The sequence below is a fragment of the Octopus sinensis genome, linkage group LG1, assembly GCF_006345805.1.
Source record: "Octopus sinensis linkage group LG1, ASM634580v1, whole genome shotgun sequence".
NCBI lineage: Eukaryota > Metazoa > Mollusca > Cephalopoda > Octopoda > Octopodidae > Octopus > Octopus sinensis.
This window is the reverse complement of record NC_042997.1, coordinates 161,430,737-161,450,660: the sequence shown is the minus strand read 5'-3', so window position 1 is coordinate 161,450,660 and position 19,924 is coordinate 161,430,737. Positions and strand designations below refer to the sequence as shown.

The 19,924-nt window shown below is 33.0% G+C and overlaps 1 protein-coding gene across 1 annotated transcript in view; it reads left to right on the top strand.

Moving 5' to 3' along the window:
* LOC115210729 (titin) overlaps nt 1-19,924 on the top strand; it is a 678,167-nt gene that overhangs the window by 575,174 nt on the left and 83,069 nt on the right. The window contains exons 308-311 of the mRNA XM_036506041.1: nt 4,667-4,927; nt 10,339-10,653; nt 17,464-17,547; nt 19,454-19,756. Of these exons, the coding sequence (XP_036361934.1) occupies nt 4,667-4,927; nt 10,339-10,653; nt 17,464-17,547; nt 19,454-19,756 (963 nt within the window). The remainder of the gene's footprint in view (nt 1-4,666; nt 4,928-10,338; nt 10,654-17,463; nt 17,548-19,453; nt 19,757-19,924) is intronic.

The following is a 19,924-nucleotide window of genomic DNA, read 5'->3' as shown; positions in this document are numbered from 1 at the left end:
CAAGGAGATAAGGAGACAGTGGAAGACCAAGACAACAATTATTCCTGTACTAATAGGTGCACTTGATACAACACCCAAAATGCTGTCTAAAAGACTGAAAGAATTTGGAAATGTAACTTGCTTTGTTGAACTGCAGGAAAGTACCAATCTATATTCTGCAAGAATACTAAGAAAAATTCTTGAGATGTGAAGAGACTTATTGTCACCAAACATTAAAAGAAAATACCTGCTAATTAAATTAGCATGTACTAGTATAATAATAATGATGATGACGATGATGACGACGATGATGACAATGATGATGACAATGATGATGATTACTACAGTATGCAGTTAATTTTATGCTTCAACAATTCTGAACAAAGACATAGAAATGTGATATGTAAAAGTTATTGGGTACTTTCCTATTATTGACAGCCAGTTGTATTTACTAATCACCACCATCACCATCACCATCACCACCACCACCGCCAACACCAAATGGATCTTCTATCGAAATGTTAAACGTTGAAAACAGTGGCTTGGTAAAAGGAAAAAAGCTCAACCACAACTGAGAAGGGAACTTCATGGAAAAAAGGTGTAGACTTGAGCATTGAGTGTTGCATTAGGTGGTAACAATTCAAAATGAATTACTCCTTTGAAATCCCACCAGATAGAGAGAACTCTATCTGGTGGGATTGCTAAGGAGTAATTCACTTTGAATTGTTACCACCTAATGCAACAATCAATGCTCAAGTCTACACCTACAATTAGAGTGTTTGAACCAAGCTTTGAAGAAAAAAGACCCGCTTAGTGAATCGAAAAGGAGTGATGTTTCATCAGGACAATGCGCAACCTCACACTGCAAAGATCACATCACAGAAGATCGAAGAGCTTGGTTGGGAAAAAATACCTCATCCACCTTATTTTCCCAACCTTGCTTCTTCAGACTACCATTTGTTTCGTAGTTTACAGAATCATTTGGGGGACATAACTTTCGCAAACCAGGAGGAGGTCGAAACTGACATTTCAGAGTTCTTCGCTTTGAAACCAAAAGAGTTTTACATTGATGGGATTAAAAAGCTTGTAAATAGATGGAAGGAAGTAATAAATAATCAGGGAAAGTACATTGATGATTAAATTTCAATTAAATATAACATTTGATCACTTGCTTTCTTTATTCAAAATTCGGACAGAACTTATGGGATGACCTGATAATTAACACCAGCTATAACCTGAAAATGTTTAGAGAAGTTTTGTTGGTACATATAACTTTCAGTTACCTTTAAAGGGCCTTCACTGAACGTCAGAAGGACTCATCTCTGTTTATGATACATGAACATCTTGTAAAACAAGATTTACTTAGGATATTTTATTAAAGAGTTTATTCTAACAAATAAAAATATTGATGTTTATAAATCTTTTATAAGATACAATACTTATCTGGTAAACTGTTCCCTCACAAGTAATCTTTATTATAGTATTCAATTAATTTTTCACTTGTTATGATTATCTTTATAGATTTTCCATAGAAATTATAGCTGGTACTAATTTCGTTATAGTGCTGCCTATAATCTCTATAGAAAATCTGAAGAGATAACCTTAACTAGTGATGTAATAGCCCTGCTAACACAACAGAACACAATATTGACTTATAAAAATGTTTGATATACTTTGTTGTATATCATGGCTGCATAACAAAATATGGTGTCCTTACACATCATCAATTAATTTTGTTTAAGTATCTATCAAACTATGCTATTTTGGATTGGCTAGTTTGATTTCACATTAATATATGCTGTTATAACATTGTGTTGTCAGTGGCTTTTAGTAAATCAAACAGCTAGATTGACTGAGGCAAATAGAATAATAGGATTTTCCTTTTTCTTCTTCTATCGTTCAATCAGCAGAGGAATGACATTCCTCATGACATTTGCAGGGTGTCCAAGACTGATAGAGAATTGGGGAGATGAATAAGATAACTATAATTCATAAAGAACATAACTAGCTTCAGAGTGAGAATCTAATCTAAGTACTTTCAATGAAGAAAACTCCACTAAAAGTAACTATGGGGCAGTTGGTGGTATTAATGGAGTGAGCTGGCAGAATTGTTAGCATGCCGGGCGAAATGCTCAGCGGTATTTCGTCTGCCGTTATGTTGTGAGTTCAAATTCTGCTGAGGTCGACTTTGCCTTTCATCCTTTCAGGGTCGATAAATTAAGTACCAGTTACGCACTGGAGTCGATATAATCGACTTAATCTGTTTGTCTGTCCTTGTTTGTCCCCTCTGTGTGTAGCCCCTTGTGGGCAGTAAAGAAATAGGTATTAATGGGGTAACAGGTTAAGTCTATCATTCAATAATTGTTATAACACTTACTAGCTGTCAACAATATGTGGCTTATGGAATGATATTTAAGAAACTATGACTAATTACTTTGTTGTGTTTAAATGATCCGACAAGCTTTCTTACATTGGTGATATGGGCTTGTGATATTGTGAAGACTGGGCTTAGGAGAGTCCTACAGATAATTTGTTATCGTTGTTGTTACTATCGTGTGAATGTGTGTGTGCATGTGTGTTGCGTGTGTAAGTATGCAAGCATGTGCATATGTATGTTTGTGTGTGTGTGGGAAGCATCATAGTTTATAGAGTGTATATGATGTAGTTTCTGTTGATCACCCAGTTATTTTCTTTATGAGAAATTGGGTTGGACATTAGTGATGGGTGGTTCTCTAGCATATCAGTATAACTAATTATACAGGCAGAATGTTAGGCTAATTTACCTGCAAAGATGTTACTTACAAACCCATCTAGATTAAGAAGTTGAAAGAAGAATTCTACAAAATTAGATTAATTTTTTTTAGTAAAGAACCTAAGATTATTGCTGAAATTAAGAGAGAAGAGAATAGAGAGAATGGGGAGGCTGGTAGGTGTTCTGTAGTGTAATTGGTGACATGACCAATAATCAACTGACACAAGGTTTGAGTCCTGCCAGTGCATCTGTTTCTTTTCTGATTCCCAAGCTGGTGTTTATGAAGTCTGATGTCAGTTTATTTTGAAAATCTTAGCAATTGATTTATTCACTATTTACAGTGTAGTTCATTATTTATCATAGTTTATACAATGACTTTTATATAGTTTCTACTGACCATTAAGTTATTTCTCATGTCAAGTCTGAGTGGATAACATTGATGTTGGAATGGGTTTCTGGTACTCATGTTTTAGCTAGGGAAGTAAATTATTAATAAATTTATGTCATAATCCACCACTAAAAGGAAATAGTCAGTGCTATAGCTAGAAAAATGATGCAGGTAGGAAATATCTCATCTGTCATCTGTGTTTTCTTAAATTAGCTGTTTAATCTAAGGATTTTCAGAGTTAACTCCAAGATGTATTTTTTATTAAGCAGCTTATTACCATTAAAAAAAAAGACATGTTGTTTATTATGCCACCAACATTAGGTTGCTATGGTTATTTAGCCCTAGGTAGTCTTGATTGAGTAAACCTATTGCCAAAACTATTCCAGCAGTGATCACCTGAGAATTTCTTGTACTTTCTTTTAAAATATAGTATATCTAAAATTACATTAACCAATTTGTCCTTCTTATTAAATATGGTGGAGTTTGATTTTGATGAAGATTTTGCTGCTATCTCTATCCAAGTCAAGTGATGATGTATTGGCTGCCTCATCACCTTTTGACAGGTTCTTTTAATGAATTGTGAACACTCTCTGTTCTCTTTAGATTAGTTTTGAAGAGAAGAGACGTTTCCAAAATAGGCCACCTTCACTGGAGTGTTAATGTCATATACCTAAGTTACAAAATTTCAATAGAGATCTTTTGAAGAGACATATCATAGTATATGTGAGGTGGAAAGTAGGATCCAGGGAAACTAGAGCTGGCATGAGTTGATAAGTTAGTTAGTGAATAGAAACACTTCAAAGATGTAATAAATTGGTTTTCCATGAGGAAAAGTGTTGGAGTGGGAAAGCTTATATGTTCTTGCTCTTATCCAGGCTAGAGCCTAGAGTTCGTACCAATAACACTTTGATGCTAACTTTTCAAAGATAAAACTAATAACTTCTCATTATCATTGCTGTCATTGTTATTTTACATCTGTTTTCTATGCTAATATTGTTTAGATGACTCATCATGGCCCTACCTGGTTTTTAATTAGATTTATTGCCCTTCAAGGTGAATCAGAGGACTATGTCTCATTTGTTTATTTAGTATTGTATAATTAGCATTAACTTGATAATACTAATTGTCAAATTCTAATTTAAATTTCAAATATTTCTCACACAAATCTTTCTTCTGCTTAACTCTGAAAGCAAGTTTACTTAGCCAATTATCAAATCTCTACATCTAGTTAATCAATGGGCAAAAAGAGGAAAATATAATAGTTTGGTCACATAACAACACAACAAGGTACCCTTCTCTAAGTGAAGTTGTGCAGTGATTGTGGCCATATATGGAAAAACAAGTGAAAGAGGAACAGAAGACCACAAATGGTGGTGATTCAGCATAATTGAAAAATGGACAGGGAAGAAAATGATGTAAAATGCTAGACTGGATAGGAAAAGATGAAAGAATGAGGTTGCATCTCTTGCTATGCATTTTCGACCATCCTAGATTTTGAATTTTGATTGATTGGTTTGTTTAAATAATGTTTATTTTTTGATTTGTAGTTCACTCAACACCTCTTGAAGAACTATGTGCACTAGTTGGCATTGAAGGCATAAAGAGAAGACGAGAGTTGATTTGCAGAGAAACACCTGAAAGTACAACGAGTGAAGTAAGTTATTCAGGCTACAGAACCATGCTTGCTTCAGAAGAAAGCCTTGATAGCCTGTTTGAGGCTCAAGCCACAATTAACAATACAACAATTAATTTTGAAGAAGATCTATCAGCTATCAACAGGCCATACTATGACATGCTCACTTGTAAAGGTAAGTTTGATTATTTCATATTGAACTAGATTATTATTACCTGTCATATATGGATAACTTTGGAAGTACACTTTTGTCATTGTGGTTAATATCAGGAAATATAGCTTACCTACAATCTAAACTTTATCAACATAATAGAGATCCACTCCAGTAAAAAACATATCTTGGTAAAATTTCATAGAAAGAAATGTGCATTATTTATTACAATATAAAACCACTGATCTTGCTCCCCTTTTAATAACTCTATATATCTATTATTTACTCTATGCCCACTTCTTGCCAATGGAGAAATCAACCAACCAACTAATATTTATATTGGCTATTATTAGAGATTTTGTTCCAAGAAGAAATCTATTTGTATGAAATATCTCATGATCAGAATTTGTTCCTATCTTTCCAGCACTAATTTCATGTAAGAAAATATAAGGATATGTAATCAAGTCAAATAATTAGAATCTGTGAGATTAAAATAACAGATTATCTTCAGAATTTATCCTCTATATTGAGTCTATAGTCATAGATTATTTCAGTTAATTGAACTGAAATATACATGTCACATCTTTCAGAAGAAGAATGAGTATGATTAAGAAACAATAGCAGAAATTAAGAAGGATATCCAACATATGTTCAAACAATCCATATGCAGTAAATACTTAACTGACAAAAATATCCAGCCCATGCTAATATATACCTTCTAAAAAGAAGCTATTAAACATACACTGTGATTATTGTAGCTAAAATCATTTTTTCTTCAAGGTAGGTATATGTATCCGAAAAAAAATTGGCTCTTTCTGGGAGTATCTTTAAGGCAATAATCTACATGTTGATGGTCAGAATAAGAATTAATATCAAAGTAATAATTATATGGGTATATATGTTAAAAACTATCATAAAGGATCAGAGAACATTTTTTAAAGTTATAAAATCACTAATTGAGAAACAATATTAAGAAAAATTTCTTTAAGTAGATTTATGCTCAAAATTAAATAACACTACTTAAATGGGTTTGAATGAATTAATTTTTTTGTTTTTATTAAAATTGTATATTAACAAATACTTTCAATAGGAGATATAATTATGTGTGTGTGTGTTTCTGCTGATATTACAAATACTCAAATACTTCAAACACTTCAAACACAAGTTGTGAGGATACATATGCTTTGAATGTGCTCAAAAATTAAATAGTGCTCATTATGAAATTAGTATTCCATTTTAAATGGTGCCAAGTCTGCTGGAAACAGATTCTTTTTCAATATTCATTCAATATTTTGATGGATGTTTTTCATATTAAAGTTAGTACTGGAAAGGAATTAAACCTTACAGTTTTATAGCACTGTGAGGAAGCTTCTCTGCAGATGCTCAACCTGTAAGAAATAGCTCTCAAATTCCCTCAGTTAACAATGCTTTTCTGTTTACAAAAAAAAGAACCATTGAATAATGTCATGATAAATGAAAAGAAAAAAAGAAGAAACAAAACAGGCGAGGTGGTCACAAATAGAAGGCTATTTTAGTTATCGTCTGCTCAGTGTGCTGATGTGCTGGGCAATAATAAAGATGACAAGAAGTAGAGAGATAAGTCAGAAGTGCCCGAATGACAATGCCAAGAGACTAGCCTGCACTGAGAAGCTAGGGGTGGGAGTAGTAGAGTGGTGGCAGTAGAAAAGAAGGCAGAGAGAGGAGACTGGAAACCTGTAGGACTGGAATGCATTTGTAAATAACTTCCTTTTTAATCAAGTGACCTTTCTTTTGCATATGTTTGCGTGTTTGTGCAAACTCACACACATGCACGTGTGTGTGTGTGTTTGTGTGTGTTTGTGTGTGTGTGTGTTTGTGTGTGTTTGTGTGTGTGTATGTGTGTGTGTGTGTATGTGTATGTGTGTGTGTATGATAGCAGTTCCATCTAAATGTGCGAGTATTGTTCCATTGTGGGTCTCACCTGTTTTCTAGAAGGTTAGTGGCAAATAAATACTGATGTATTTTCTGACTTAGAAGAAAAAAAAGCCAGTCTTTGAGATGCTGAATTTTCTATATAGAATGTGTGCTTACATTGGGAATGTCCCTCAGTGATGACTAGCCCAGCATTTGGAATAACTGCAAAAGTTCTAGCTGAGTGTTGTTCATGTTTAAAGGGTGAATTGCATTAACATTTTCTTGTGTAGCGATTGTGTTTTATGATGTTTTATGGTGTTTTATATCATAATCTAAACTAGAATATGCCAAACATACAAACTCACATAATAAAAACAGAATATGCTAGAAAAGACATGACAATACTTTGTTCAACGCTAGTTCCATACGTATATTAGGAATACTTGTTTATCTTTGGTTCTATATTATTATTCAAGGAAAGAAGAAATGGAGCAAAATTGCTTTTTATTTGGCAATATTTCAGAAACCATGGAATCAAAATGTAAGAGGAAAATAATAAACTATCGAAGATGTAATGCTATTGAAGAACAGAATAAAGAATAATATATACTGAGCTTTATTGCAAATATATCTTGATATAATCTATATCTATAATGTTTATGAATTCTGGTTTGTTTATACTTATTATTTTGTAGACATAGCATAACTTCCTTAGCTTTTTTGGAATCATTCTTTCTAGCTTTCAAGCTGGTATTTCATCGAACAATTGTGAATGACATTATATTTGAATAGATTTCTTTTGGGGAAATTAAACAGAATATATTTAAAAGTACTAATAGTTAAGTAACATTTAGCTGAATTAGTTTTTTAAATCACTGATATTTTAATCCTAATGAAGAGAGAGGGAGAGAGAGAGAGAGAGAGAGAGAGAGAGAGAGACAGACAGATAAACAGAGAAAGAGAAAAAGAGAGAGAGAGAAAAAGAGAGAGATTTAGAGAGATATTTAGAGAGAAGAGAGGGAAATAGAGAGATTTATATATATATATATATATATATATATATATAGAGAGAGAGAGAGAGAGAGAGAGACAGAGAGACAGAGAGAGAGGGAGAGGGAGAGTAAGAAGGAGACAAAGACAGAGGGAAAGAGAAAGAAGGGTTGATAGAGAGAAAGGAGGGGAGAGAGAAGGAGAAGGAGAGAGAGAAAGTAAGATAGGTTGAGTTTATGATGCCATCATTTATTGGAAAATATATGGTAATGAAATCTTCTTCTGTATCATATCTGCTATATCTGCTTTTAGTTGTTCTTAGCTTTTGCAAAACGAAAAAAATAATTGAACATGATACCAATTTGAAAGCAAAATTTTGACAAGAAACTTTAGCAAAAATGGTGTCACTGCCAATTACTAGTAGTCAAAAACAATTGCTATAAGTGGCAAGAATACTGTATAATTGATAAATGTTTCATTAACCAGTAGTATTGGCCTTAAATCATCTCAGGGAAAACCGGCAATAAACATATTATGAGTAATTTGATTAAGCTCCATAACATAGGCAAGGGGACAAGCTCAAGTGAACCATTACATGTTCCATCAGAAATCGATGACAAAAACACAAACACAATATACACTTGCACTCCATTGCTTAGGATGACGAGGGTTCCTGTTGATCCGATCAACAGAATAGCTTGCTTGTGAGATTAACGTGTAAGTGGCTGAGCACTTTTCACCTGCAATTAGAGTGTTTGAACCAAGCTTTGAAGAAAAAAAGACAAACTTTAGTGAATCAAAGAGGAGTGATGTTTCATCAGGTTAATGCACGACCCCACACTGCAAAGATCACATCACAGAAGATCGAAGAGTACCTCTTCACATACTTCTTAGGGAGATTCAATGTGATGCAGAGTGTGACAAGGCCAGCCCCTTGAAATACAGGTACTACTCATTTTTGCCAGCTGAGTGGACGGGAGCAATGTGAAATAAAGAGTCTTGCTCAAGAACACAACATGCCACTGGGAATCGAATTCATGACCATATGATCATGAGCTGAATACTCTAACCACTAAGTAATGCTCCTTCATACACGAAAAAGATATAGAATATGAAAAAACACAAAATAAAAAATATATTGAAACAGTTAATACAATGTTGATGAGTTGTTTCCTAGAACAGTCTGTATATGATGTGTGATGTCCAGATATATTCTTATACTCTTTTACTTGTGGCTATGCTGGAGCACCACCTTTAGTCAAACAAAATGACCCCAGGACTTATTCTTTGTTAGCCTAGTACTTATTCCATCGGTCTCTTTTGCCAAATCACTAAGTTACGGGGGACGTAAACACACCACCATCGGTTGTCAAGTGATGCTGGGGGGACAAACACAGACACACAAACATATACACAGACATACATATATATATATACATATATACGACAGGCTTCTTTCAGTTTCTGTCTACCAAATCCACTCACAAGGCTTTGGTCGGCCCAAGGATATAGAAGAAGGCACATGCCCAGGGTACCATGCAGTGGTATGGAACCTGGAACCATGTGGTTGGTAAGCAATCTACTTACCACACCCACTCCTGCCCCTATATACATATATAGTTTTTTTTTCAAGAACTTATAATATTCTAGCAACTTTACCAATAATATTCTGTGAAAATGAAGGTATGGGTGTTAAGATGGCATGGTTCTCTAGAAGTTTGGTTTGCATGGATTTAGTTCGGGGTTTAATCCTACTGTAAATCTTCTGTCATAGCCTTGAGTTGACTAATGCTTTGTGATAGGAATTTGGTTGACAGACTCTGTGCAGAAGCTTACTGTACATGCACATGCACATTCATACATATGTACACATGCACATGCTCTCTCTCTCTCTCTCTCTCTCTCTCTTACACACACACACACACACATTTGTATATACATTGATGTATAGTGTGTGTATATATCTGTATGTAGGCATGTGGTCTATAATATATATATATATATATATATATATACACACATATATACATACACACACAAACACGTTTATATATGTGTATGTACATGTGTCTATAGGTATGCAGTTTTATACATATATATATATATATATATATACACATACATAAATGCACAATTGCGAGTATGTGTGTGTGTGTGTGTGTGCATGTGTGTGTGTGTGTGTGTGTGTGTGTGTGTGAAAGTAAATGCACATATGTATTTTGACAGTAAATTGTGTAAGAAAACAGAAAAAAATAATCCTTTGGAAATCTATAATTAACAATGTGATATGAGATAATCAACAGAAAATAAGTTAAACCTAAAATTAACAACACTAACCTCATTATAATGCACATTATAGAGAAGCAAGACTTGAATAATGTTTAGCTTTTTTTTTCTTGTTTTTATATATTTACTTCTCTTCACACCATTTTTTCTGTCAGTATATTATGTGAATTGCATCAATATATCTCCATTAATATCTGATATTTATGTGTTGAATAAATGTCAATACAATGTAATTTAATTTCTGTTTGGTTCAACCTATATTGCAGTTACTCCTCGAATGCCTATTGATCCACCTGAGTTAACAGATGATGGCTCTGATGTTGCATGGTTAGTGTGGAAACCAGCATCAGTGCCAACAACTACAGAAATTGCTATGACAAAGCCAATTAGTTACAGCATAGAAATGAAAACGCCTCCTTCGTCAGAATGGGTCACCCTTATTTCCAATTTGCTTACTACAAGGAATCAAGTTGGTCAGCTCCTGCCAGACCAGAATTATTCTTTTCGAGTACGATGTCATAATGAATTTGGAGCAGGAGATGCTTCATTGCCTGTTACTTTACACAGGGCAGCAACGAATGGTAAGTCAACTGTTGAAATTTAGTTACTTAATGTTTGCAAAATTCAAACACACATATGTTCAAGTACACGTGCACGTGCACACACACACACACACACACACATGTTAGTAATGAACTGCAGCAATGAGTTCTCAGTAAAGGGTAAGTGAATAAACAATGTTTCTTAATGCAAAGCCAGCTTCCTGGAACCCATGGTTCCATGCTGACAGAAATCAGCATTTATTCAACTAGAACTGAAATCACAAAAGATCCTCAACCATTTAAGGGTTCCAAAACAATAACATGGTTTCAATTAAAATACGTATATGTATATATAATATATATATATATATATATATATACACACATATATACATACACACACAAACACGTTTATATATGTGTATGTACATGTGTCTATAGGTATGCAGTTTTATACATATATATATATATATATATACACATACATAAATGCACAATTGCGAGTATGTGTGTGTGTGTGTGTGTGTGTGTGGTGTGTGTGTGTGTGTGTGTGTGTGTGTGTGTGTGTGAAAGTAAATGCACATATGTATTTTGACAGTAAATTGTGTAAGAAAACAGAAAAAAATAATCCTTTGGAAATCTATAATTAACAATGTGATATGAGATAATCAACAGAAAATAAGTTAAACCTAAAATTAACAACACTAACCTCATTATAATGCACATTATAGAGAAGCAAGACTTGAATAATGTTTAGCTTTTTTTTTCTTGTTTTTATATATTTACTTCTCTTCACACCATTTTTTCTGTCAGTATATTATGTGAATTGCATCAATATATCTCCATTAATATCTGATATTTATGTGTTGAATAAATGTCAATACAATGTAATTTAATTTCTGTTTGGTTCAACCTATATTGCAGTTACTCCTCGAATGCCTATTGATCCACCTGAGTTAACAGATGATGGCTCTGATGTTGCATGGTTAGTGTGGAAACCAGCATCAGTGCCAACAACTACAGAAATTGCTATGACAAAGCCAATTAGTTACAGCATAGAAATGAAAACGCCTCCTTCGTCAGAATGGGTCACCCTTATTTCCAATTTGCTTACTACAAGGAATCAAGTTGGTCAGCTCCTGCCAGACCAGAATTATTCTTTTCGAGTACGATGTCATAATGAATTTGGAGCAGGAGATGCTTCATTGCCTGTTACTTTACACAGGGCAGCAACGAATGGTAAGTCAACTGTTGAAATTTAGTTACTTAAATGTTTGCAAAATTCAAACACACATATGTTCAAGTACATGTGCACGTGCACACACACACACACACACACACATGTTAGTAATGAACTGCAGCAATGAGTTCTCAGTAAAGGGTAAGTGAATAAACAATGTTTCTTAATGCAAAGCCAGCTTCCTGGAACCCATGGTTCCATGCTGACAGAAATCAGCATTTATTCAACTAGAACTGAAATCACAAAAGATCCTCAACCATTTAAGGGTTCCAAAACAATAACATGGTTTCAATTAAAATACGTATATGTATATATAATATATATATATATATAAAATCAAAATAAGTAACAAGATGTGAAGTATTAATGCAATATGATCATTTAATTGAACAATGCAAGCATTACATAAATTTAAGTACAGTACTATCTTCAGTTGCAAGAAATATGGATTTTCAACAAACAAGATATATTAACATAACTTTTCTCAAATATTTTATCAGAATGCCACTGAAGAGAGAGAGAGAGAGAGAGAGAGAGAGAGAGAGAGAGAGAGAGAGAGAGAGAGAGAGAGCTGAAAAGTAACAAAATCTTTGTGTGTTCCAATTAACATTTGATGGAGCTAGTAATCTGCAGTTCACCATGTGTGTGTATGTGCTTGTGTGTGCATATATCAATCTACATACACATGTTTGTGACTGAGTGTATGTACACACATATAGAAGAAATGCAAACCTACAGACTCCTATATATAATTTATTCAAGGCAAGTCTATGTAAGTCATTGCCATTTCTGAAGCTAGTTTACATACCTGTCTATCGATCTGTTCCAATCAGGTGACTCTAAAAGCAAACTTGGCTGTAGCTGTTAGTTAGACATTCAGTTAAGTAACAAAGAGTGGAAACAATGAAAGAGAAAAGAGTAGTGAGAAGAAAATGCTGAAGAAAATGGAGAAAAGAGAAAAAAAGGGATGATTTTCAAAGAATTTCAAAATTCTATTAAGGAACATTTATGGTCTCAGTGAATTCATATGACATACTTGACTTTTGGATACTTAGTTCATTGAACTGGGAAAAAGTAGAAAATAATTTAGGTGCGATTTATTGCATTCTGTTCATTGGGTTCCACTAAAGTGGCATATGATATTGTAAGACTTTTGTATTGATTAATAAATTTATAATGAATTTATTTGAAGGCAATATTGGTCTTATAAAGTAAAGGTTATTGTGATGATTCTTAAAATTTACATTGTACAAATACAAGGTTGGAAGCTATATTTTATGGCACTTCACATAAATATACATATACACACCCATACATGAATATCTATATGTCTGAAAACTTAACCTTATATTTGTACTTGAGCTAGATCAAAATGATCAAACCCTGAGAGGATCAAAGTTCTTATCAACAGTGGTTTTATAGTTATTAAAATGAAAACTCAGTTCAATACATTAACAGATATATAGCAATATTTATTTCAGGCAGCTGGAGAAGCAGAAATTGTGTTTTCATTTCTGGAGTCTATCAGCTGTATTTTTCAGCAAGACATGTTTGAAGAAATAGCATCAACAGTTTTTTGCATTAGCAGTTCATGAAAGCCAGAGTCTCCAAGAGAAATTTTCTAAGGTGAAACATAATTGCTTTTGGGGCCCCAAAAGATTGTCTTCTCAAGATTCGAATGATTCCTCATTTTTTTGCTTGTTTTAGAAAGGGTTCCCCTCAGATATTCACAAGTCCTGCTTGGCCTCTGGTCTTCAAACCAATAATCACCTAAACTCTTTTATAAGAGTTAATAAAGGCATAAACATGACTGCTAAAAAATGCCTCATCTTGTATTTCAGATTCAAATTTAAAGATTTTTCTGCAGATAAAACATTTTCTTTTTGAGGAATAGGTTACCTGCATGTGTGTGAACCTTCTATTGTTTCTGGTATCAAACAATTTCCTGAAGTAAAGAAATTTGTATTCCATAAAATGGTGAAGTTTATGTGGTGGAATGTCAGGTTAGGGTGAGTGATGAAGCAAGACAGAAAAACAAGAGATTTTGCATTTTATTCAGAAATACCATGAATATCTGAGGATTTGTGATGCTTAGAAAGAAGCTTATAAAAAATATTGAAATATTGATGAGAAGTATCTATATGATGTTTATTTTTTAAACCTACAATTAGAAGATGTATATTAAAAAAAATTGCAGAGGTTATTGAAAAGAAACCACTTACTGAAATCATGTGGCTTTCTGGACACTTTGCATTGTTAACAACAGTAAAAGTGCAGAACACTAAATCCCTATTCACATACCTTGAAGAAGATAGGTCAACTAAAACCTGGTTAAATTGATAAGCATCTCATACAAAGTAGCTTTTTGTGTTTTTAAGTGATGTCATTGAAGAACTGGCTACACTGTGCAAAATTTGGCAAAAGAGTGACTTGTCAGTGGTTTATTTACTTTATTTTGCTTGAAATAAAATAAAAAAACAGTAACTTGATACTTTGCTAAGCTGACAATATGAAGAAAATGTAACAGAAGAGATAAGCGTATCGATTTTTATATATGATTTTTCCATTCCTTTAGAGGAAAGATTTACAGAAGATGACTTATAAGAAGGGTCAGCTTTTTATTTCTCTTGAACCACAGATTGAAACTTCACATTTTGCAGTGAACAAGCATATATACCTTATGCATAGAATATTGTTTTCTAGCTGAAAATTTTGTGATAAACAGTTAAATAATTTCAAAAATTAAAACTTTTCCATGCAAGAACTACTTAAATCCAAATTGATTCCAAACTTTGCTCCTATTGTGGTCTTTGTACATAAAAATGAACCATTTTGTGAGCTTGCAAAGTTGATGAACATTGAGAGAATCTTTCATACATTTAGTGCAGCTTGGCAAACTGTGATTTTAATCTGATAAATCAACTCAGAAACAAGCTGAGAAATTGTTTAGGTGAACGTTCTTTGGATATGTTAATGAGAATCAGGAGTTACTTGGATGGGAGTTCAATTAATCTTGACAGTGTTTACAAAAAAAAATGGGTAAATATCAAAGAAAGAAGAGAGAAAAATTAATTGAGTTAATTAAATATGTTATTTTGTGAAGTTTTGCCTGATATATTTTGCAAACCTTCGTAAACTGTGCTATATGTCAAGATTTACGCATCAAATATCTCAATAGCTTGGCAACTAGCTTTGTAATTGAAAACGTTTTGATTTAATTATCTCTAGCAAATTTAATGATATATATGAATTTATGAATGTTATTGTGACATTGTACAATGTAACAATGATACTCATTGATTTCTTTATTTAATAGAACAAAAAAATTAAAGAGAGTAATTCATTGTATAGAATATAATCTCAAGTAAATGCTTTGAATAATAGAATGCAATCAGACTTGGATTATATAGCAATAGGAACAAAGCCACCTCATAATAGCCTCACTCAATAGTAAATCTATTATTCATGCATAAAAATTTTTTAAAGGAAGTATATTAAAATATTTTAAAGAATTTTATCAAAGGAAAACTTTTGGAGCTTATGAAATCTTTGTCTTAGTAAATGTTTATAAATTTTCAGTAAGCTTTCTTTTGATAAAGTTCCTTAATATCTATAAAGCTAGAATACTTTTGATGAAATTACTTTAGTAGAATGCTTGCAAATATCTTTAATATACTTCCTTTGAAGTCAATTTATGTGCAAATACAAGGCTTTTGTTGATGTTGGTGATCGATCTTCTGAGAATCTGATTCATACCAACATAGTAATTTTATTGACCATGATACATAGGCAATGTTAAAATTATTTTAAAATATAAGTATTCAATGCATAAGTAAGTATTCAATGTATACATATTAATTACACGAAAAAAATTGTACAAGATTTTTCACACATTAAGTATAAAACTTTGAGGAAACATCATTGTGTCTTTTAGTTAGACTACATAATTGGTTCTGGAGGAGTGATAATGATAGTGTAATAAACTATGAGCTACATTTACAGAGCTGTTACCTCTGTTGACAACAGGGAACCTTTATTCCTTCTCAGCCTGCAAGAAACATCACCCTACCATCTTAAAATAGGACATACTGAATGTTGTGATCCTAAATACATTCTATCTAAAAAAAACTAAAAAAAGCAGGAAGTTTACTTGATCAGAGCTGATAAGTGCCTAAACAGCAACAACGAGAACAGTGAGCCTCTTAGCAGTTGCTTAATTTGCTAGAAATGGCAGCCTGATCTTTTTCACACCACATCTTCCTGTTGTAAGATAAAAAAATTGTTAAAAGAACAAAAGGTCATAGTCCTTGATATATAAAAGAGATGGGCACTGGTCACAGTGGAATCACTTCTGTCATAGGTCTACTAGATCAATAGCTAACTGACAACAACAATTATAATTCTCTTTTTGGTGCATTTCTGTTCTCATAGCTACTCTTTTTTTTAAACTCTTATGCTACCTTCTCAAAACTTCATAAAACATGCACACAGCCTCTTATGCTGACATTTTACAGTTGCTCACTGACAACTGTGATGTGTCAATATATCATTTCCCACCTACACCAACCATCTAAAAACTGTTGTTCAAAGCAAATAAATCAAAAGTAGCAGTAACAAAGAATAAGGAACAAAACCAATTATATCAACAGAGAACATAGTATATATAGAGAACATAGTATACATGTTCCCCACTTAGTGATGGCCTGACACTTTTCTTTATAATATATTGGTTTCAATTGGCTGTTATCATAAAAATATTGGTGCTGTGTCTCAGGAAGAAATGCAATATGAAATTATACATTAAAGTTAAATTATGACAACAGCTTCAAATTAATATGCAATGTTTCAGAATAATAATAGCTATAACTCAATATCATTTGGGACTAAAAGATTGAGGAAACTTGCCTTATAGTTATGATATAGTTATTCTGATGCAATGCTAATTTCTTATATCCTAAGTCAAATATATTGCATTTTTGATTTTTGTGGTTCAGTCAGATGAGAAAGGGTTTTTGTCATGCCCTTATTATCAAGGCTGTAAGGATGGTTTTGAAAACAAGTGGCAAAAAATGATGACCTGGTATAAATGTTAATAAAAGAATGAATTGTGCTACAAGCAAGCAAAGACAAGACAGAGGTGTTAAATTAGGAGAGGAATTAACTCTTTAGCATTCATATTTCTCATCAAATGTTACTCTTATTATTTACATTGTTTTGAATTAATCATGCATTATCTTGAAGCTTCAAGAGTTCAATGATATTATTGTATATCTTTAGAATAACATTGTAGGGTAGGTGTGTGAAGCCAGATCTGGTTAGTCTGGACATAAAGCAAATAGAATATTTAGGTTGAATATGGTGTATTTAAATTCTAAAAGGTCAAGACTACCAAGTTAACAGGCATAAGCACATACTTGGTATTTATTTTTAATTGATCCTGCAAAGGATTAGAAGTGAAATGTACTTGGACTTAAGTTCAAATAGTTGAAACAATGAAACTTAATGATTTCTGTTTGATATTTCATTATTTTTGCTTTATACCTGAATTTCATTTTGATCCAGTATTATTAAGTTCAAATGTGACATCTTTTCTAACACATTCTTTGTAGGGCTCTCTGAGGATTATGATCACCCAGAGACAAACGAAAATGGTGAAGAAGAGATAGATTGGATAAATTTTGATGGTGAGAAAGGTAATGAAAAAAAATTTCCCTTATCTTATTTTCAATCAACAAGTATAATAATAAATAATTTGATGTTACTTATATTAAAATCTTTAAACTGAATTTCGAGGATTAAAAGATTAAAAAGTGATATTGATATGTGCATTTATTTTCCAGGAAGAATTTTTCTTCAAAATGACATTGCTTTAACAAAATATTACTCTGGCATCAAGCAATTTTCTTCTACTACTGAATATTGAAACATTTATAAACAATTATTTAAAAAGTCTGCTTATGAGAAGTGTCTGTCAACTTAAGAGACAAACTTTGCTTCATTATTATTCAATTACTAAGGTGGTGAGCCAGCAGAAACGATGATCACTTATTTTTTTATGTCTGTAGCTATTGATTAGATTATCTGTTCTGTAAGCTTAACTTGATGTAACTTTGGCCAGTGAGGAGGCCTTTATGTTGTTACTCCACCTGTTAGAAACAGCAGCCAAATCTCAAATCATATTCACTAGTCATGGGTCAGTGGTTAGAGTATCAGGCTGAACATCATGAAGTTGTGAGTTTGAATCCTGGACCTGGCTGTGTGTTGTATTCTTGAGCCAGACATTTTATTTCTCATTGCTCCAGTCTGCTCAGTTGCAGAAATGAGGTGCGATGTCACTGGTGCCAAGCTGTATCAGCCTTTCCCTTGGATAACATCAGTGGCATGTAGAGGGGAGGCTGGAATGCATGGGCAACTGCTAGTCTTATATAAACAACCCTGCTTGGATTTGTGCCTTTGAGGGGAACTTTCTGGGAGCAATCTTATGGTCATCCATGACTGAAGGGTGTCTTTAACCTTTTATACACACATGTACACACACACACACACACACACACACACACACACACACACACATGTAATGTGTCAAATAAAAGATGGAATGTCAAGGTTGAAGCATCATTTACTTGTTTTAGTCTAGTCTAGGTCTTATTACCCGATCAGGTCACAGCTGGGTTAAACGACAGCAAAAACTGTATATAATTCAGGCTGGTTACATACAAGTAACATTTTCTTGAAATAGAAAGCTTTTAAGGTTCTTAGGGAAATGGGAACTCTGATGCTCATGCTTTTTTCTGATGGATTCAGCAGGTAAAATTAAAATAGCAACAATTGGTATTAGAACAGTCACAACCTCATTGTAACCAAAAAAGTTTTTGATAACAGTTAAGTGGATTAACTGTTGAGTGGTTGATACAAGCAAGAGAATCTAGTCATAAAAACACTAACTCTAACAATTTATGTATGTATATCTCTATTTCTTTCTCTGAGAATGCACAGTTGTAGCAAATATTGGCAACAAAAAATTTGAAAGAATTCCAATTCAGATTTTTTTTTCCCTAGTGAAATAACTCTTAACTAATTCTTGTTAAGTTTTCTCTTCCTTTAACTTTAGTGTACTATGAATATTGTATACAATTCTCGTGTGAGAGGAAGTATTCTTAGCATATAATAAGCTTGCTACCTCCATGTGTATATTCTACACTATTCTCATGAGAGAAAGTATTCTTAGCACTGTAAGCCCACTACATACATGTAAGATTCCAGTTTGGTAGGTGCTCCTCCATTGAGTTGTCTCTCAGTTCTTACCTGTTTGCTGTTGGATAAGTTCTCTACTCAGGGATTCATATAGCTGGTATATAATCTCACAAGTTTTCATTGGAGTTAACAAAACAAATATACTTGGCTTTTCCAAATGTTCACAAAGAATATTAAATTAAATACACAAGCACTACTGTTATGATAAACAACTTGACAAAGCATATTTCACAAATTAAAAAAATAAACACTTGGGACCATTAAAAAATTGTATTTGACTGCTGATGTACTGGTAAGAAACTGAATGTTTTAAAGTAAAAGGTATTGAATTACTTTTTTCTTCAGTTCCACCTCGTCTTCCATTGGATCGGCCTTTGATTCAGGATGTAACCGAGAATTCTTTGACACTTCGATGGTTTAGTGCTAGAACTCCAGCTTATGGAAAATTATCTCCGATAAAATACACAGTTGAAGTGAAAGAGCAATGGGCAAAAGCTTGGCATCCTCTCATAACGGATTTAACTGAAAATAAATTTCATGTCAGAGATATCCACCCTCAACAAAGTTATGCTTTCCGTGTTAAAGCTGAAAATGAATTTGGCGAAACTGAGCCTACTATGACAGCAACTTTAATTAGAAACACTCAGTGTAAGTAAAAGTTATAAATATTTAATTTTCAGTTTTAAAAATATTCAATGCAATTAATTATATTTTTGATGATTTTTTTTCTACTCATATACATAGACAAACAACTAAATGTATACATAGCCGCACACACACACACACACACACACACACTTATGCATGCTTATGCAC